General features: G+C 45.9%; 1 protein-coding gene and 1 long non-coding RNA gene across 2 annotated transcripts; one reads left to right on the top strand and one right to left on the bottom strand.

Moving 5' to 3' along the window:
- Positions 1-927: 927 nt before the first annotated feature.
- LOC138671939 (uncharacterized) lies at positions 928-2,802 on the top strand. The gene is made up of 2 exons (XM_069760054.1): positions 928-1,407; positions 1,888-2,802. Exons 1-2 carry the CDS (start codon positions 964-966, stop codon positions 2,686-2,688), a joined length of 1,245 nt encoding a protein of 414 aa, XP_069616155.1. The 5' UTR covers positions 928-963; the 3' UTR covers positions 2,689-2,802.
- Positions 2,803-3,270: 468 nt separating this feature from the next.
- On the bottom strand, positions 3,271-4,075 carry LOC138671937 (uncharacterized). Its single transcript, XR_011319489.1, has 4 exons — positions 3,964-4,075; positions 3,626-3,712; positions 3,403-3,543; positions 3,271-3,326 (listed from the first exon to the last, which is right to left on the bottom strand). It is a non-coding gene; the product is annotated as an uncharacterized lncRNA (long non-coding RNA).
- Between the last annotated feature and the right edge of the window lie 17,624 nt (positions 4,076-21,699).

Below are 21,699 nucleotides of genomic sequence, written 5' to 3'. Positions count from 1 at the left end.
ATACATCAGCAAAAGACATACAAAATTTTTGAAATGCTATAAAACAAGCTAATTTAACTATGCTTCCCTTTATGGGTGGTGAGAACACTTGAACATTGCAAATAATAACATATTTACATTGTGCGTACGACTTTTAAAGGCAAATTGGAAAACAATTACTATCTAACTATGAAACACAAATACCCATACAGGTATTCTATCGACTAAGTGCAAGTACCCTCTAAGGGTACCGTCACACAGTGCAATTTTGATCGCTACGACGGCACGATTTGTGACGTTCGAGCGATATAGGTACGATATCGCAGTGTGTGACACGCTCTTGCGATCAGGGACCCCGCTGTGAATCGTACGTCGTAGCGCATCGTTTGAAACTTTCTTTCGTCGTCTAGTGTCCCGCTGTGGCGGCATGATCGCATGGTGTAACAAAGGTGTGCACGATATTGTATACGATGTAAAGGGCGGAGGAGCTGGCTACGTAGGAGCGCTGAATTCTCCACCTCCCGTGTGCTGATTGGGCGGTACAATACTGTGCGCCCATTCGACAGACATAGGACTATTGTTCACAGCGGATAAAACCGGAGCTCTCGAGCGCGCTATTCATTTCTCTCTGTAGCACGTGCTGTAAACAGAACTCCTAAATTCGCTGGATTCCCTGGACTTTTCTAACTACTAGACTTTTACCGCAAAAGGTATGTATAACGCTACAGCGTAGCATATGTTGCGCTTCAACGGGGATAAACGCTGGAGCGTGGTCGATTGTTCCTTTATGGAGAGTAGGGTAGGCCTGAGAACCTCAGGTACACAGCTGTAGCGTGGCCCAATTAATTAATCCTTTTACAGATCGGGATGGTTGACTGCCCCATTTAATACCAGTAGTAACATATATAGTTATTAGATCAACGGTCAGAACATTGTTTTGTAAGCACGTGTATTTATTGTACGTTTGTTTTCTTTTTAGGAACTATGCTCACTTCCGATGAGAGTTCTGTTGTTGCTGCTGCCCTGGTGTTTGAGGCAGCACGTCTTCAAGAGGAGAGACGTCCTAAACGAAAACGTCGCATGTGGACCCGGAGCTGGCTGCAGAAAAGATCCACATTGTCACACATGGGTCTCATAAGAGAGTTACGTGACAATAACCCTCATGATTTCCGAAACTACCTTCGGATGTCCGAGGAATCCTTCAAGATAATACTGTCTGCTGTTACGCCACTCATACAAAGGCGTGATACGCCGATGCGTGCAGCCGTGCCCGTGGATGAAAGGTTGGCAGTGACACTGCGGTTCCTGGCAACAGGAAGGTCTCTTCAGGATTTGCAGTTTTCCGCAGCTGTTTCCAGACCTTTCCTGAGCGTTGTGATTCCGGAGACATGCGAGGCCATTGTGCACAGCTTAAGGCATTATATGGAGGTACTACTATATTTTTTTGGCTGCTGTGTTATGTCGATATATTATACTAGCTATTTAACCCGTTCTACGCCCTGGTTGCGCGCATTTCTATTGGTATATGTTCTACATCCTATCATGTGCTGCTCCCATCCTGCGCCCCCATTCAGACATGTGCTGCTGTGATCCTGCGCCTCCATTCTGACATGTGCTGCTACCATTTTGCGGCTCCATTCTGATATGTGCTGCTCCAACCCTGCGCCACCCTTCTTTTATTTGCTGCTCCCAACGTAATTTTAGTGATTATATAATTTCGATATATTGTTTAGCACCCCCTCTCATTCACCGAAGCCATCTGATAAAATGGCTGCCTGCATACTCAGGGTTGTTGACTTTGTTATACTAAGCCATACTGCGCCTCAATCACTGTAGGATGTCATCATGAGAGTGTATGTGCATAATATATTTGACCTAAATTGTACATGTTTCCTTCTCATCTTGCAGTTTCCCAAGACGGCGGATGACTGGAAGAGGATTGCTTCCGATTTTGATGAGCTGTGGCAGTTTCCAAACTGCGGTGGTGCATTAGATGGAAAGCATGTGCGCATCACGCAACCAGCCAACTCTGGATCCTTTTTTTTCAACTACAAAGGATATTTCAGTGTGATCCTCATGGCCCTTGTCAATGCGAACTATGAGTTTGTCGATGTGGATGTTGGCATGAATGGTCGAGTCTCCGATGGTGGAGTTTTTGAACACACTTCATTTGGGGAAAGCTTGAGGGACAATGAACTGCTGTTGCCACTAAATGAAGACACAAAAGCAAACCTAAATTTTGTCTTCATCGCTGACGAAGCTTTCCCTCTTCATCCACATTTGCTGAAGCCATTTGCACAGAGAACACTCACACCGGAGCGCAGAATCTTTAATTACCGGTTGTCGAGGGCCCGTCGTGTGGTTGAAAATGCCTTTGGGATTATGGCAAATCGGTTTAGAGTGTTCCACACAGCTATCAACTTGAAGCTGCCGTCTATAGACTTTGTGGTTTTGGCATGCTGTGTGCTCCATAATTTCCTGAGACGTCATGATACGAGCTCCTATTCTCCTCCTTCGTTTATTGATGCAGTGGACGCAAGAACCGGAGATATTGTGCCCGGGGAATGGCGTACACAACCTGATAATTTTACAGCTCTTCAAGCACTTGGATCTGGCAGACAGGCAGACGATGCAAGGGACTGTCGCGAAAAATACTGTCAGTACTTTAATGGTTCTGGAGCTGTACCCTGGCAGGATCGCGCCGTATAAAAAAAAATATTTTTTTTTGCTTTGCTGTCATATAAACCTCTCAAAATTACTTTAAATGTGATGCCTATAAAATGGTGCTGTTAACCCTTATAGCTTGGTAAACATTAAAGAAAGAATGCGAAGATTTTTTGTTTTTTTTGTAACAATTTCTTGGTTTTAAATTATTTACCAACAAAATATAACATAACCAAAAAAAAAAAAAAAAATTATCTCCTTCCACGGCCCAAGAGGTGTCGCAGCGTCACGCCCTGCTGCTCTACCTGATTCTGGAGGAGCGCTGCTGTCTGCTGCAGGAGCGCTGCTGTCCGCTCCAGGCGCAATTGTCTCGCCAGGAGCTCTCTTACGGTGGGCGGTTCTGTGGATAGAAGAGGTTGGAGAACCAACGTTGATTCCGCTGAAAATACATCCCGACCTCTGGGGCAGGAACAAATTTTGTGTGTTGTAAATTTCTATTTGGTCTGGCACCACAGGGTGATGTTAATTGTAATAAATTTTACTGTTTTAGTTGTCTATTGTGACATCCAGCAGAAAACCACTCGTATTATGTTGATACTTACGGAGAAGAGACGCCGGTTCCTCATTGCCAGAACCTGAGCTGCTAATTTCCCACCCCAGCGATCTGGCCACTGATGCAGCACCTAAAAGGAAATAATAACAGATCTGGTGAACTATGGAACACGCCGTTGGGAAGCGCTCGCTGTTTTGGTCACTTACGTATGTTAGCTTCTGGGGAGAATGCCGCCGACCCGGGGGAGGAAAAGGAGTGGCGGAAGGGAGGTGTTGAGGGTGGTGTAGGGGTGCGAGGGCGTCTGCTGTCTGGTGGAGGCGTGGTAGGCCGCTGGGTCATTACTGCGTCTGTAATGTATTCAAATATTTCCGCTACCCTCTTATGTCCCGTATGCAGTTGAAAAACTGTAATCAATGATTGTTAACTTACGTGACGTCACGGACTGTGGGCTCCCGCTGGTGGTGGATGCTGTGGTGCTGCTGGCAATTGCAGGTACCTGTTGCCGCCGCTGTCTCTCTACACAAAGTTAACAAACGCAATCTTTAAAAACACATGTAGAGTGCTGCAGATCAAAGCTAACAATATACTGAAACATAAAATTTATATCACACTTCACAGGGGTTCGAGGGTGCATGGTCGCAACAGATGGTGGCGGCGTGGTAGGCCGCTGGGTCATTACTGCGTCTGTAATGTCTTCAAATATTTCAGCTACCCTGTTATGTCCCGTGTGATGTTAAAAAAAATGCAATCAATGATTGTGAACTTACGTGATGTCCCGGACTGTGGGCTCCCACTGGTTTGTGAAGATGGGGTACTGGTGGCAATGGTGGGTCTCACTTGCCGCCGCTGTCTCTCTACACCTAAAGTAAAGAATCACAATATTTACACACAAATGTTGAGTGCTGCAGATCAAAGCTTGCAATATACTCAAACATAAAATAGAGATCACACTTTACAGGAGTGCGATACTCTGACATGTCTGTGGGCTCTGGTGTTCAATGGTCTTCCTGTCTTTGGAAAACGTATCATTTCATCAGTAGGCCAACCTCCTCCGATAATATTTTTGGTAAATTAAGAAATTAAAATTTACGGACATCTTAATAATTTCAAGATGGTGGTCGAGATTAGGGAACCACGACAAGTTTTCTCACGGACAACGCATATTCTGCTTGGAAAATAACTACATTTTACAAAAACGGGGCATGTGTTTTAATGCATTTGAGGTCACGTTGGCAACCATGAGCGCAAGCCTCCCTCCCAAACCCCCCCTCCTGACAGCGTGCATCTCCCAATCCCCCCATACTAGTACTTGCCTCGCCTTGCCTCCGTACGCAACTCAGCAAACATTTGTGGCGTTTTATAGCGTAGGTCAGCCCATTTTTTACGTAGCTGAAGCTGACTGCGGCAGACGCCAAACCTCCTCTCCATCATTCTGCTAATGCGGCCAAGCACTTCCCGTTTGTGGATGTGTGGGTGGGCAGGGCGGCTCTCCAGACCCTCGTAATCCAGGGCATCCATCTCAGTAATAAAAAAAAAGGAGCTCTGGCTGCCCCAGAGGAGCTGAACGCATTCTCGCCGCCATTTTAGATGGAATGACTCTGAACGGCAACGCCCAGAGGAGGAGCTTGACTCCGCCGTACTGCCGACAGATCGGCATCGCAATAGCGTTACCGTTTATGGACAGCGTCACATTTGTGACGGCTGAGCGGTACGGAAGGAACGCACATAGTAAAGGCCGTTCGAAGGATGGTTATATAACGCCGGAGCGTCACGTAATGTACGCTCGTGGTCTATGACGGCGTGATGACGTTACAGCGTTCCGGCGTGCCTGCGCTAGCTTGTTTTGTATCCCTGACATCGTGATAATGGCTGCCAGTCGCCGTGATCCTCCTTTGGGCATCCCAGAGCTCAAGTTCCTTATTGGAACAATGGATCGGATGCAGTACGAAACAACAGGGCTGGTGCTGCACCGCAACCAGCACAAGGAGGAAGTTGTCCGTGTGGTGTCTGAGGGCCTCAGGAAGCGGTTTGGGATAATTCGCAGCAAGGCCCAGATTGTGAAAAAATGGGGCGATCTCAAGTTCAAAAGCCCAGAGCGCCTGCAGGAGCTTCGCAAGGAGATTCGCAGAGGTCAGTGCGCAGGTACCCAAAAGTATGTGGCCCAGTTATGGGGCAGTTTGAACGTTGCAGAGCCACTATGTCCCACAGCTATGGGGCAGTTTGAACGTTGCCACAGCTATGGGGCAGTTTGAACGTTGCCACAGCTATGGGGCAGTTTGAACGTTGCAGAGCCACTATGTGGCACAGCTATGGGACAGTTTGAACGTTGCAGAGCCACTATGTCCCACAGCTATGGGGCAGTTTGAACGTTGCCACAGCTATGGGGCAGTTTGAACGTTGCCACAGCTATGGGGCAGTTTGAACGTTGCAGAGCCACTATGTGGCACAGCTATGGGACAGTTTGAACGTTGCAGAGCCACTATGTGGCACAGCTATGGGACAGTTTGAACGTTGCCACAGCTATGGGGCAGTTTGAACGTTGCAGAGCCACTATGTGGCACAGCTATGGGACAGTTTGAACGTTGCAGAGCCACTATGTGGCACAGCTATGGGACAGTTTGAACGTTGCAGAGCCACTATGTCCCACAGCTATGGGGCAGTTTGAACGTTGCAGAGCCACTATGTCCCACAGCTATGGGGCAGTTTGAACGTTGCAGAGCCACTATGTGGCACAGCTATGGGGCAGTTTGAACGTTGCAGAGCCACTATGTGGCACAGCTAACTGCTGACCGAACTGTTTTTTTTCCTTCACAGAGGCAAAGAGACAGCGCCGCCACCACGAGGCATCACACACAGCCTCTTCGGGATCTGTGCCCTCCGGGTCAACTGTCCCAGTGCCCTCAGGGTCAACTCCTCCAGATCCTAGTAGGTTCCCACAATAATGTGATTTGGATTTGGTTGCAGGTCCCCTTTCCACCACCCCCCCTCCCCCGTCAGCCAGTGTTGCCATATATGCTAACAGACTTTTTTTGTTTTGTTTTTTCCTTCACAGAGGCAAAGACACAGCACCACCGCCGCCACGAGGCATCCCGCACAGCCTCTTCTGGATCTGTGCCCTCCGGGTCAACTCCTCCAGATCCTAGTAGGTTCCCACAATTATGTGATTTGGATTCAGTTGCAGGTCCCCTCTTCCCCCCCCCCCTCCCCCGGCAGCCAGTGTTGCCATATATGCTAACAGACTTTTTTTTGTTTTGTTTTTTCCTTCACAGAGGCAAAGAGACAGCAACGCCGCCACCACGCAGCACACACAGCCTCTTCGGGATCTGTGCCCTCCGGGTCAACTGTCCCAGTGCCCTCCGGGTCAACTCCTCCAGAGCCTAGTAGGTTACCACAATAATGTGATTTGGTTGCAGGTCCCCTTACCCCCACCCCCCCTCCCCCGTCAGCCAGTGTTGCCATCCCCCACCCCCCCTCCCCCGTCAGCCAGTGTTGCCATATATGCTAACAGACTTTTTTTTGTTTTGTTTTTTCCTTCACAGAGGCAAAGACACAGCACCACCGCCGCCACGAGGCATCCCGCACAGCCTCTTCTGGATCTGTGCCCTCCGGGTCAACTCCTCCAGATCCTAGTAGGTTCCCACAATAATGTGATTTGGATTTGGTTGCAGGTCCCCTTTCCACCACCCCCCTCCCCCGTCAGCCAGTGTTGCCATCCCCCACCCCCCCTCAGCCAGTGTTGCCATATATGCTAACAGCCTTTTTTTTGTTTTGTTTTTTCCTTCACAGAGGCAAAGACACAGCACCACCGCCGCCACGAGGCATCCCGCACAGCCTCTTCTGGATCTGTGCCCTCCGGGTCAACTCCTCCAGATCCTAGTAGGTTCCCACAATTATGTGATTTGGATTCAGTTGCAGGTCCCCTCTTCCCCCCCCCCTCCCCCGGCAGCCAGTGTTGCCATATATGCTAACAGACATTTTTTTTTTTTTCCCTTCACAGAGGCAAAGAGACAGCGCCGCCGCCGACAGCACGAGGCATTCAACACGGACTCTGATCTCGAAGTGCCCTCCGTGCCTCAACATCCTAGTAGGTTCCCACAATAAAGTTATTTTGATTTTGTGGCAGGCCCACTCTTTCACCCCCAACCCAAACACCCCCCTCCCCCCCCCCAAGTCAGTATTGCCTTATATGCTGACTGTTTTTTTTTTCTTTTTTCCTTCACAGAAGCAAAGACACATCGGGAGACTACAGTGTTATTAATGTTATGTTTTTTGACCCACAGCTGTCGTCAGTGTGAACAAGGAGGATCTGGAAGCCGGCATAGAAAGGCTTATCCACACTATGGCGCGGATTCAGGAGCAGCACAATGTGGCAATGGAGGAGCTGCAGAAGCTTCGGGACATGTGCCAGCAGTTGGAGGCGGGCCAATAATACATTTTTGGTTGTTACATTAAAAATATTTAGTTAAACTATGATTCCATTTTTTTTGTATTAGTTAACTGTACATGAATTTGTTACGTTCATTTGTGCCCTCATACAGTGCTGTGATCGAGACACACCAATCAAACAGTCGTGATAGAATTTCTAATAAAAGCTTTTATTTGAAACATTATTTTAACAAGACAATAAACTAAAAAGTAATGTAAAAGAAGTTAGGAAATCACAAATTGTGATACGACGATTCTTCCGGCTGATAACTTTGGTGCCTGACGGGCGAAGCCATATGTGAAGGTATTGGCGTGTAGGAGTGGTTAGGGGGTGGCTGGCCGAAGTGGGAACGGGAACATTGTGTCGCATTGGTGTCTGACACTGTGACCAACCATTGTAATATGAGGGCTCTGTCCGCTGCATTGGCCGGGAATAGACCAAACGAGTGTGCTTGTCCAAATCGCCATCTGTACCCTTGTTTACTGCTTCCAATATTAGACGCTCCGCTAGTGTTCTTTGGCTGTCGTCCATTTTGCCCAGTTTGTCAACAACATAGTGTCCAAACCCCTGCAACGCAGGGCTAACATTGTTTGTTAACACCTTTTTTGCAAGGCTCAACAGTTCACGTGAAACGTCTGAGGTGGCTTTCCGTTTCCTTGGACCTTGCCTCGATTGAGTCCTGGCAGGTGCCGCCTCCACTAAATCTGTTGTCGTGCAGTCCTGTGAACAGTCCAGTGTACTGTCCTGCGCACTGTCATCCTGGGGGAAAAAAAAAAAAAACAAGTTACGAACCTGGCAACAAAAAGTTTGACCACCATAACCGCATCCAAACTATATATTAGTAGTAGGTAAAAAAAGGTTGTAATATATTTTAAGCTCAGTAATATTCTTTAACCTTCCCATTTACTTTTAACTACACTGTTCTGACTGCTAGGGGAACCTGATGAATATTTTATAGTCTAAATAGTCTCAACAAGAGTACATCGGCAGCTTGAAGCGATACTATTTTCTATATTGCTTAGATGGTATGGTTTAGAAATATCGCCATTTCATACATATTATGTTCCCCATATAATACTTTACTGCGACAGGGTTACTTATGTGGACATGTTTTTGTAATAACTTCAAACTGATGTGATAATCAGAAGTATAAAACATTAAATGCAGAGAAAAATTATGTAATTATAGGACACATTGGTGAACTTTCGTCCAAAGAGCTACTTACTTGTTGCCCTTGTGACTCCTGCTCGGCGTGGTTCTCCGAAACAATTTGTTCCACAGGTGCCAACAAGCGAAAACACGTGGAAGTCCGTGGCACCTCTTGGTCCCTCAGAAAATTCAGATGTTCAAAATACCAAAGCTTTGGCACATAAACATCTTCGGTGGAAGCCCCGGACTTTGTAGTGTGAAGAACCTTGTTAAGCTCCTTCCTCCACACCGTGCGGTGCGCCTGAATTTTCTTTTTAATAACCGCTTCGTTTGCTGGCTCTTCTGGTGCATGACGATTGTAAAGCTCAATGAGCTTTAAATAACCCTCCTGCCTCTTTTCCCTGTTACAATACTCTGGAGATTTGATTTTCCAGAGGCAGGGAAAAGACTGGTATATTTCGATGAATTCCCTGATGAATTCCACACGATTTGACATCTGAAAAATAATTATAAAAAAAAAAAAATTACACGGTTGACAAAGAGTCCTTTAAACAATACTTTTGCCAGTGTGCCAAACGCTTAACAACAACAGCCACACAAAGAGCTCATGCCTACCATCCATTGTTCCATCTGCCACGCCATAGGCCACCATAACCCAAAACAGTGTACCGCCTGCTTCACTACAGCAGCCACACAAATCGCTCATGGTGACCATACATTGTACCATCTGCCACGCTGTAGCTCACCAGACACAACCAGTCACAACAGCGTACCATCCGCATCGCTTCAGCGGCGGAACGAAGCGGTCATGCCGACCAAACAGCGTTCCATCTACCACGCTCTAGCCCACCAGTCACAACCAGTCACAACAGCGTACCATCCGCATCGCTTCAGCGGCGGAACGAAGCGGTCATGCCGACCAAACAGCGTTCCGTCTACCACGCTCTAGCCCACCAGTCACAACCAGTCACAACAGCGTAACATCCGCATCGCTTGTTTCATCTGCCACGCCATAGGCCACCATAACCCAGAACAGTGTACCGCCCGCTTCCCTACAGCAGCCACACAAAGCGCTCATGGTGACCATACATTGTACCATCTGCCACGCTGTAGCTCACCAGACACAACCAGTCACAACCAGTCACAACAGCGTACCATCCGCATCGCTTCAGCGGCGGAACGAAGCAGTCATGCCGACCAAACAGCGTTCCATCTACCACGCTCTAGCCCACCAGTCACAACCAGTCACAACAGCGTACCATCCGCATCACTTCAGCGACGGAACGAAGCGCTCATGACGACAGTACATCGTTCCATCCACTATGCCCAAGCGGTCTAACATACCTCGAAGCTGCGGTGCAAAGCGTGGAATATTCTGTGAAATACTGAATCCGATGTCCTAGTCCAACAAGTGTCCAAGTACAAAGTGAAGAAAGGAAATTTTGAAACCGGTGAGGTGGCTTGGAAACAATAGCGCTCAGGTGACAAATTTTCCAACCAATTGTGTGCACAGAACCTGTGGCCTATCAGCACATAGCTAGCAGCTCGACACGCCCCCTAGTGAACAACGTCACGCACAGATTATGCAAAATTTGCTCTGAATCGTCTTGTGTGACACGACCGTACGACTGTCCCATACGACTTCTACATCGCAAATACGTCATGAAATTATCGCTCCAGCGCCGTACATCGTGAAGTGTGACCGCAGTGGAGCGATAATTAAGCGACGATGTAACGTCACAAATCGTGCCGTCGTAGCGATCAAAATTGCACTGTGTGACGGTACCCTAAGGGTATACGATCATTAACCCTTAAAGTGCTAATCAACATTTTCCTTATCTTTCTTCTACATATGCAGGACTATCTGTCTACCCCCCACGGGCCTACTGCATTCCTTTTCCTAAAACCTATAATTTTTAACTTAACTTCAATTTTATTTAATAATAATAATCTTTATTTTATTTAAAGTACATCACTTTAACATTTTATTCTCAACATTATAAAACATTCTATCACTATCTAACCTGCTACATACTATCTGCTATGTAAACATTATTGCTATCTAACTTCTTAAGGCAACATTATCACTCTTTAGCAAGGTGCAACAACGAACATTCCCTTTAAGAGGGAAACTCAAGTCTTTTTCGAGGTAGTGCAAACAATCAACAAGTCAGTCATCAACTTTTAAAACAGCAACACTTTCACGTCGTCATCAGGAACAGTCTTCTTCGCAAAAGCTTCTTCTTGTAAAACCAGTAGGGAGCACCTTTAAGAAGGTGCAAACTATATACAATGGACAGTTTGTGATCATGCGCAGTTCATGATTCCGCAGTTTTTTAAAACAATGATGAAACTTTGTGCAAAACTGAGGATCCCTTTAAACAGGGGACCCCTTTTAGGAATAATCCTAGACGGGTTTAGTACTTGGAAAAGCAGCAAAACAAACAGGAAAAGTTTTTAGAAACTATATACTGTTTTTCAGGGCTTCGAGGTTTATTGGTGATGCCACTCTGGGGGTAGTACCGGTGGGGGTAGTCCTGTTGGGTATCGGCTACCACCATGTACTACGTAGAGTACGTCCTCACTCTGGATTGGGGTCTGTGTGCTCACAGTTCTCCGTGTCACTGAAATCTGGGTGCACTTGGAACACTTGGTGACCGATGCAGGGGTCACCTGTTCTGGTGGAGAGCGGTAGGACGGTGAGACAGTGATGTCTGGCTTGTATTTACGGACATGAAGGGCATACCACCCCTTGTCTCCCCAATGCCGCGTGTACCTGACATGGTCACCCGGGTACAAATCCCGGCCTGAGTGTCCCTCGGTGAGGTGCGCCTCCACATCGCGCCGATTAACAAACACTTTGAGGTCGAGGCCGGGCTCCTTTATAAAGCCCCAACCTCCCTGCAGGCGGAAGGTTACGATGGTCCCATAATGCTGTGGGCCCCAGTCATCCTCGGCCATCTGCCTAGCCTTAGCTTTGGCCTGCTGGTCCCTCTCACGGTCAGCCTGACGCCGGAGCTCCTTCTTCCTAGCCCACTCCGCCTCCTGCTGACGCAACTGCTGATGGTAGTCTTGTTGGGAGATGACTTCAATACTCTCCCCTTCTGGCTGGGCCTCCCCAGGGAACCCGATCAGGTTGGTGGTAGCGCGGGTCCATTTAAAGGTCACCCACTCTCCCTGGATGTCCAATTTCTGTCTGATGGACTGCAGCGGGATGTCTGAGGTCTTCATAGTCTCCCAGGGCCTCTCCCACATCAGATGGCTACACGCCCAGCCGGGCAGTCGTGGTGGGGGTAAATATACATCTACCAGCAGGGATTCCTCGGCTACCAGGGGAGGGTTGGTGTCGTTACCTGCCTCCGTGGCGTCTCTGGGGCCGGTCTCCTCTATCGCAGGCTGGGACTCGGACGGTTGGCTGCATTGTTGCTCCTCAGGGCCGGCAGTCGCACGTTGGCACAGGCTCCGGAGCTGCCGACACAGCTCGACTTCCGCATCCAGAACCTCCTGGTTTGCGCGTCCTGGTAGGGTTCCACTCGGCTCCCATTGGCTGGGACAGCGGCGGGTGTTCTCCCCCTCTTCCAGACTGCCTCTGCTCGCCATGATGCCAACCTGGCTCTGCCAAATGGCGTCCAGCGATTCTTGCTCCTCCTCCTCCGGAGGGCGGTTCTTTCTTCGTCCTCCACCATCCCAGACTAGGAGTCGGATCTTTTTCGTTGATGGGCATACCTCCCGGACATAGTAGTATCTGTGAGGGGCTGGCTTTACTTTCGCGACTTTCTTCCATGCTACGCCCACGATGACAGGCCCCACTCCTCCAGCACACCACATGGTGCTGCAATGGCGGTGGTTTTGGCAGGAATCTTGGCGAAAAATAGCAATACACAGTCTTTCAGCAGAAAGAGTTCAAATACGATTCTGGCACAGTTCTTAGACGCACATGACCTGATTTTCAGGCTTAAGTAGATCCTGTTCGTGACGTGAAAGTTGCGGCACCCCCAAGGGCTGTGGGGAACTCGGTACCGTGCCCTTCTGTTCTCGGAGGGGATGTCACGGTGGCTTACCCGGTCCGTGGCCCTCGGGAGGTCCGCTGATGATGTGGGGGAAGGTCTTTAAAGGGATAATGTTCGTGATGCCACCTGTGGTATTCGGTCAGGGTGACCGACGCTGCTTAGGGGTCCGCTGGGGTGATGTTATGGCAGCTAGATGGTATACCTTCCCACAGGTGAAGTGTATCCCCAGGGCTTCTCAGAGTGTAGATGGGGGATGGTGGATGATGTATGGCACGGTGAATAACGAGGACACAAGGTTGCAGTCTCTTTACCTTTATTGAAGGCTTCAGCATCCACAGTCCAGGGTAGGGACCACAGGGTAGGCAGAGTCCGGACGGTCTGAAGGCAAATCCAGAGTCCCCTTATCCAGGTGGAATTCAATAGCCTTCCTCTAGCGCCTGGGCGTTGTAGCACCTCCCTGCTGAACAACTCAGTAAGGTCCTCACAACTATTGTAGATATTAAGTCTCTTCTCTGTCCCCCTGATGGATAGGACAAACCCGTATGACTGGTGGCCTGAGGCTTTTTACAGGGACCCTAGAGCCGCCCCGGCCCCCACAAGTTGCCACCCTGCCTCCTGGGTAAATGGTCGGGCAGCTAACGTGGAATTACGTCAGAATTACGTGGAATTATGACAGTCTCTGAAGTAACGGCATAGAGATCCTTACTCCCTGTGTTCTGGCTACCGGTAGTGCGCTTCAGAAGGAGGCAACCTGCTTCTAGCTGGTCTCCCTCTGATATTCCTCTCCTTTTGCTATGACTTAGTTGCTCACTCACTGCAACACAATTCCTTTCATATCCTTTCTTAGGATACTGCCGCATGGGATGCAGGCACAGCTCCGTGTATCTTCCTCTTCCACAGGCCGCAGTCTGGAGCTGGCTGGAACCCACTCCAACCAGCCTCTGCCAAACTATCTCCTACTCCCTCCAGTCAGCTTCTGGCTAGGTCGATGCCCAGTCAGTTTCTGTCTAACTTCCTAACCAACCCACCAGTTTTACCTAAGTGTGAGGAGTGCCCTAATAGATACAGTTATATGAAAAAGTTTGGGCACCCCTATTAATCTTAATGTTTCATAAAAATTGTTTTTTTTGCAACAGCTATTTCAGTTTCATATATCTAATAACTGTTGGACACAGTAATGTTTCTGTCTTGAAATGAGGTTTATTGTACTAACAGAAAATGTGCAATCTGCATTCAAACAAAATTTGACAGGTGCATAAGTATGAGCACCCCACCAGAAAAGTGACATTAATATTTAGTAGATCCTCCTTTTGCAAAAATAACAGCCTCTAGTCGCTTCCTGTAGCTTTTAATGAGTTCCTGGATCCTGGATGAAGGTATTTTTGACCATTCCTCTTTACAAAACAATTCCAGTTCAGTTAAGTTTGATGGTCGCCGAGCATGGACAGCCCTCTTCAAATGATCCCACAGATGTTCAATGATATTCAGGTCTGGGGACTGGGATGGCCTTTCCAGAGGTGTAATTGTTCCTCTGGATGAATGCCTGAGTAGATTTGGAGCTGTGTTTTGGATCATTGTCTTGCTGAAAGATCCATGCCCTGCGTAACTTCAACTTTGTCACTGATTCATGAACATTATTATCAAGAATCTGCTTATACTGAGAGGAATCCATGCGTCCCTCAACTTTAACAAGATTCCCGCTGCCGGCATTGGCCACACAGCCCAAAGCATGATGGAACCTCCACCAAATTTTACTGCGGGTAGCAAGTGTTTTTCTTGGAATGCTGTGTTTTTTGGCCGCCATGCATAACGCCTTTTTGTATGACCAAACAACTCGATCTTGGTTTCATCAGTCCACAGGACCTTCTTCCAAAAAGAAATTGGCTTCTCCAAATGTGCTTTTGCATGCCTCAGCCAACTCGGTTTGTGGCGTGCTTGCAGAAACTGCTTCTTTCGCATCACTCTCCCATACAGCTTCTCCTTGCACAAAGTGCGCTGTATAGTTGACCGATGCACAGTGACACCCTCTGCAGCAAGTTGATGCTGCAGCTCTCTGGAGGTGGTCTGAGGATTCTCCATGACTGATCTCACCATTCTTCTTCTCTGCCTTTCTGATGTTTTTCTTGGCCTGCCACTTCTGGCCTTAACAAGAACTGTACCTGTGTTCTTCCATTTCCTTACTATGTTCCTCACAGTGGAAATTGACAGGTTAAATCTCTGAGACAGCTTTTTGTATTCTTCCCCTGAACAACTATGTTGAATAATCTTTTGTTTTCAGATCATTAGACAGTTGTTTTGAGGGGCCCATGATGCCACTCTTCAGAGGAGATTCAAATAGGAGAACAACTTGCAAGTGGCCACTTTAAGTAGCTTTTCTCATGATTGCATACACCTGGCTATGAAGTTCAAAGCTCAATGAGGTTAGAAAACAAAAAAAAGTGCTTTAGTAAGTCAGTAAAAAGTAGGTAGGAGTATTTAAAACAAGAAAATGATAAGGGTTCCCATACTTATGCACCTGTCAAATTTTGTTTGAATGCAGATTGCACATTTTCTGTTAGTACAAAAAACCTCATTTCAAGGCAGAAACATTACTGTGTCTAACAGTTATTAGATATATGAAACTGAAATAGCTGTTGCAAAAAAAACAATTTTTTATAAAACATTAAGTTTAGGATTAATGTACTGTAGAAGCATGGCTCCCCCTGGCAGACTGGAGTGTGAAGTGTGTTTTGTGGTTGTGATACCTGGACAGAAGATCTCCTTCATTGCCTCCAGACGTAACATCACTCCCCCTGGTGGAAGAATAACATTACTGCAACGACCAGGACTCTGGGGCGCTGCAGGAGCGTGGCCGATCGTCAGCTGACTATCGCAGCGGATAGCCGGCATATTAACCCCTGGCACACTGCGATCAAACATGATCGCAGCATTCCGTGGGCATAGGGAAGCATCGCGCAAAGAGGGGGCTCCCTATGGGCTTCCCTGAGACCCTCGGTACAAGGCGATGTGCTCACCTTGTACTGAGCGTCTCCTCCCTGCAGGCCCCGGATCCAAAATAGCCACGGCGCTACTTCCGGATCCTGCAGGGAGGTGGCTTACAAGCACCTGCTCAGAGCAGGCGCCTGTAAACCTGGAGCAGTGCACGTCAAATCGCTGATCTGACACAGTGCTCTACAAAGTGTCAGATCAGCGATCTGCCACTATATAGTGATGTCTCCCCCCCCCACCAGGACAATGTGATAATGTAAAAAAATAAATAAATTTAGATGTGTAAAAAAAAAAAAAAAATTCCTAAATAAAGCAAAAAAAAAAAAATGTTCCCATAAATACATTTCTTTATCTAAATTAAAAAATAAATAAATAAAAGTACACATATTTAGTATCGCCGCGTCCGTAACGACCCAACCTATAATACTGTCCCACTAGTTAACCCCTTCAGTGTACACCGTAAAAAAAAAAGGCAGAAAACAACGCTTTATTATCATACCGCCGAACAGGAAGTGAAATAACACGCGATCAAAAAGACAGATATAAATAACCATGGTAACGCTGCAAACGTCATCTTGTCCCGCAAAAAACGAGCCGCCATAAAGCATCATCAGCGAAAAAGTAAAAAAGTTATAGTCCTCAGAATAAAGGGATGCAAAACTAATTATTTTTTCTATAAAATAGTTTTTATCGTATACAAGCGCCAAAACATTTAAAAAATGATATAAATGAGGTATTGCTGTAATCGCACTGACCCGAAGAATAAAACTGCTTTATCCATTTTACCAAACATGGAACGGTATAAACACCCCCCCCCCCCCCCAAAAGAAATTCATGAATAGCTGGTTTTTGGTCATTCTGCCTCACAAAAATAGGAATAAAAAGCGATCAAAAAATGTCACGTGCCCGAAAATGTTACCAATAAAAACGTCAACTCGTCCCGCAAAAAACAAGACCTCACATGACTCTGTGGACCTAAATATGGAAAAATTATAGCTCTCAAAATGTTAAGACGCAAAAACTTTTGCAATAAAAGCGTCTTTTAGTGTGTGACAGCTGCCAATCATAAAAATCCGCTAAAAAACCATCTATAAAAGTAAATCAAACCCCCCCCCTTCATGACCCCCTTAGTTAGGAAAAATAATAAAATTAAAAAAAATGTATTTATTTCCATTTTCCCATTATCCTGTTAGGGTTGGGGCTAGGGCTACAGTTAGGGTTGGGCTAAAGTTAGGGTTAAGGCTGGGGCTAAAGTTAGGGTTAGGGCTACAGTTAGGGTTGGGGCTAAAGTTAGGGTTGGCGCTAAAGTTAGGGTTTGGATTACATTTACGGTTGGGATTAGTGGTGTGGTTAGGGTTATGGTTGGGATTAGGGTTAGGGGTGTGTTGGAGTTAGGGGTGTGGTTAGGGTTGGGATTAGGGGTGTGTTGGGGTTAGGGGTGTGGTTGGGATTAGGGTTAGGGGTGTGTTTGGGTTAGGGTTTCAGTTACAATTGGGGGTTTCCACTGTTTAGGCACATCACGGCTCTCCAAACGCGACATGGCGTTCGATCTCAATTCCAGCCAATTCTGTGTTGAAAAAGTAAAACAGTGATCCTTCCCTTCCGAGCTCTCCCGTGCACCCAAACAGGGGTTTACCCCAAAATATGGGTATCAGCGTACTCAGGACAAATTGGACAACAACTTTTGGGGCCCAATTTCTCTTGTTACCATTGGGAAAATAAAAAATTTGGGGGGCTAAAAAACATTTTTGTGGGAAGAAAATTATTTTCTATTTTCACGGCTCTGCGTTATAAACTGTAGTGAAACACTTGGGGGTTCAAAGTTCTCACAACACATCTACAAGTTTCCAATATGGGGTCACTTGTGGGGAGTTTCCACTGTTTAGGTACATCAGGGGCTCTGCAAAACCAGTGTGACGCCTGCAGACCAATCCATCTAAGTCTGCATTCCAAATGGCGCTCCTTCCCTCCCGGGCTCTGCCGTGCACCCAAACAGTGGTTCCCCCCCACATATGGGGTATCAGCGTACTCAGGACAAATTGGACAACAACTTTTGGGGTCCAATTTCTCCTGTTACCCTTGGGAAAATACAATACTGGGGACTAAAAAATAACTTTTATGGAAAGAAAAAGAATATTTTTACGGCTCTACATTATAAACTTCTGTGAAGCACTTGGTGGGTCAAAGTGCTCACCACACATCTAGATAAGTTCCTTAGGGCTTAATCAGATAGGTAACCACTTGTATGCAAAGATGCTATGTCATGCACCAATAAATACATAAATCATCCCAAATAAAAAGTGCAAAAAAAGACAGCGTATAAAATTATTTTTATTGAAAGTAATATAAAAACTAGTATAATCACAAAATATAACTGATAAATATGAGCACAATATAATGATATGATAGGACACCAACCAAAATATTAAAAATTAATATATTACATCTCCACACTAATATGATATATCCTGGCACTATTCACAAAAATTGCACAAAAATAAAAAACCACTAACAATTGCAAAGTGCGAATTTGTGCAAAAAATGCAAAAGAGCTGTACAACAATTAACCCCTTCGCGCCACACTAGTACTGCGCTGCCGGCACTGCATTTGTGCCAGCAGCAGTACTAGTACGGCGCACCGATCACCGCGGTCTCGCGCTGAGCGCCGCGGTGATCGGGTGCGGGTGTCAGCTGTATATGACAGCTGACACCCCGCAGCAATGCCCACGATCGGCGCTATCGCCGATCGCGGGCATTTAACCCCTCTGATGCCGCTGTCAGTAGTGACAGCGGCATAGAGGGGGATCGCGCAGGGACGGGGGCTCCCTGCGCTCTCCCACCGGAGCAACGCAATGAGATCGCGTTGCTCCGGTGACCCGGAAGGAGTCCCCGGATCCAAGATGGCTGCCGGACTCCTTCCGGGTCATGAAATGACCTGGCTAGCCGGCGCCTGCTGAGAGCAGGCGCTGGAAAGCCAGCTAAACTGCCTGTCAGATCGTTGATCTGACAGAGTGCTATGCACAGTGTCAGATCAATGATCTGATCTAATACAGTGATGTCCCACCCTGGGACAATGTTAGAAAGTTAAAAAAAAAAAAAAAAAATCCCCAAATAAAAAAAAAAAAAAAACATTTCCCAATAAATCCATTTATTTATGTAAATTGAAAAAAAACAATAAATGTACACATATTTGGTATCACCGCGTCCGTAACGACCCGCTCTATAAAACTATCCCACTAGTTAACCCCTTTAGTGAACACCGCAAAAAAAATAAAATAAAAAACAAGGCAAAAAACATTGCTTTATTATCATACAGGTGAACAAAAAGTGGAATAACACGCGATCAAAACGACGGATATAAATAACCATGGTACCGCTGAAAACGTCATCTTGTCCCGCAAAAAAAAAGCCGCCACACAGCATCATCAGCAGAAAAATAAAAAAGATATAGCTCTCAGAATAATGCGATGCAAAAACAATTATTTTTTTATATAAAATAGTTTTTATTGTGTAAAAGCGCCAAAACATAAAAAAAATTACATAAATGAGGTATCGCTGTAATCGTACTGACCTGAAGAATAAAACTGCTTTATCCATTTTACCACACAAAAAAAATTACATAAATGAGGTATCGCTGTAGTCGTACTGACCTGAAGAATAAAACTGCTTTATCCATTTTACCACACGTGGAACGGTATAAACGCCCCCCCTAAAAGAAATTCAGGAACTGCTGGTTTTTGTTCATTCCGCCTCCCAAAAATCGGAATAAAAAGCGATCAAAAAATGTCATCTGCCCGAAAATGTTACCAATAAAAACATCAACTCGTCCCGCAAAAAACAAGACCTCATATGACTCTGTGGGCCAAAATATGGATAAATTATAGCTCTCAAAATGTGGTGATGCAAAAACTATTTTTTGCAATAAAAAGCGTCTTTTAGTGTGTGACAGCTGCCAATGATAAAAATCAGCCAAAAAACGCCATAAAAGTAAATCAAACCCCCCTTCATCACCCCCTTAGTTAGGGAAAAATAATAAAATGTAAAAAAATGTATTTATTTCCATTTTCCCATTAGGGCTAGGGTTAGGGTTGGGGTTAGGGTTTCAGTTATAATTGGAGGTTTCCACTGTTTAGACACATCAGGGGCTCTCCAAACGCGACATGGCGTCCGATCTCAATTCCAGCCAATTCTGCTTTGAAAAAGTAAAACAGTGCTCCTTCCCTTTCGAGTTCTCCTGTGTGCCCAAACAGTGGTTCCCCCCAACATATGGGGTATCAGCGTTCTCAGGACAAGTTGGACAACAACTTTTGGGGTCCAATTTGTCCTGTTACCCTTGGGAAAATAAAAACATAGGGGATAAAATATCATTTTCGTGGAAAAAAAATATTTTTTATTTTCACGGCTCTGCGTTATAAACTGTAGTGAAACACTTGTTGGTTCAAAGCTCTCACAACACATCTAGATAAGTTCCTTGGGGGGTCTAGTTTCCAATATGGGGTCACTTGTGGTGGGTTTCTACTGTTTAGGTACATCAGGGGCTCTGCAAATGCAACATGACACCTGCAGTGCATTCCATCTAAGTCTGCATTTCAAACGGTGCTCCTTCCCTTCCGAGCTCTGCCATGCACTCAAACGGTGGTTCCCCCCACATGTGGGGTATCAGCGTACTCAGGACAAATTGGACAATAACATTTGTGGTCCAATTTCTCCTGTTACCCTTGGGGAAAAAAAATTGCGGGCTAAAACATCATTTTATGGAAAGAAAAAATGATTTTTTAATTTTCACAATGCTACATTCTAAACTTTAGTGAAACAATTGGGGGTTAAAAGTGCTCACCACACATCTAGATAAGTTCCTTAGGGGGTCTTCTTTCCAAAATGGGGTCACTTGTGGGGGGTTTCCACTGTTAAGGCACGTCAGGGGCTCTCCAAATGCGACATGGCGTCCGATCTCAATTCCAGCCAATTTTGCATTGAAAAGTCAAATGGCACTCCTTCCCTTCCGAGCTCTGCCATGCACTCAAACAGTGGTTTATCCCCATATATGAAGTATCGACGTACTCAGGACAAATTGCAGAACAACTTTTGGGGTCCAATTTATCCTGTTACCATTGGGAAAATAAAAAATTTGGGGCAAAAATATCATTTTTTGTGAAAATTAATATAAAATTTTTTTTTTACGGCTCTACATTATAAACTTCTGTGAAGCACTTGGAGGTTCAAAGTTCTCACCACACATCTAGATTAGTTCCTTAGGGGGTCTAGTTTCCAAAATGGTGTCACTTGTGGGGGTTTCCACTGTTTAGGCACATCAGGGGCTCTCCAATCGTGACATGGGCTCCGATCTCAATTCCAGCAAATCTTGCATTGAAAAGTCAAATGGCGCTCCTTCCCTTCCGAGCTCTGCCATGTGCCCAAACAGTGGTTTACCCCCACATATGGGGTATCGGCGTACTCAGGACAAATTGTACAACGACTTTTGTGGTCCAATTTCTCCTGTTACCCTTGGTAAAATGAAACAAATTGGACCTGAAGTAAAAATTTTGTGAAAAAAAAGTTAAATGTTCAATTTTTTTAAACATTCAAAAAATTCCTGTGAAGCACCTGAAGGGTTAATAAACTTTTTGAATGTGGTTTTGAGTACCTTGAGGGGCGCAGTTTTTAGAATGGTGTCACTTTTGGGCATTTTCTGTCATATAGACCCCTCAAAGTCACTTCAAGTGTGAGGTGGTCCGTAAAAAAATGGTTTTGCAAATTTTGTTGCAAAAATGAGAAATCGCTGGTCAACTTTTAACCCTTATAACGTCCTAACAAAAAAAAATTATGTTTCCAAAATTGTGCTGATGTAAAGCAGACATGTGGGAAATGTTGTTTATTAACTATATTATGTGATATAACGCTCTAATTTAAGGGCATAAAAACTAAGAGTT

The sequence above is a fragment of the Ranitomeya imitator genome, chromosome 3 (assembly GCF_032444005.1).
Source record: "Ranitomeya imitator isolate aRanImi1 chromosome 3, aRanImi1.pri, whole genome shotgun sequence".
Classification (NCBI taxonomy): domain Eukaryota; kingdom Metazoa; phylum Chordata; class Amphibia; order Anura; family Dendrobatidae; genus Ranitomeya; species Ranitomeya imitator.
This window is presented reverse-complemented; position numbering and strand designations above follow the sequence as displayed.

Excerpts from the sequence above, each read along its gene's own strand:
- LOC138671939 (XM_069760054.1), top strand. The coding sequence starts at position 964 with ATGCTCACTTCCGATGAGAGTTCTGTTGTTGCTGCTGCCCTGGTGTTT. Across the intron at positions 1,408-1,887 it reads GCTTAAGGCATTATATGGAG|TTTCCCAAGACGGCGGATGA; the intron begins GTACTACTATAT and ends CTCATCTTGCAG.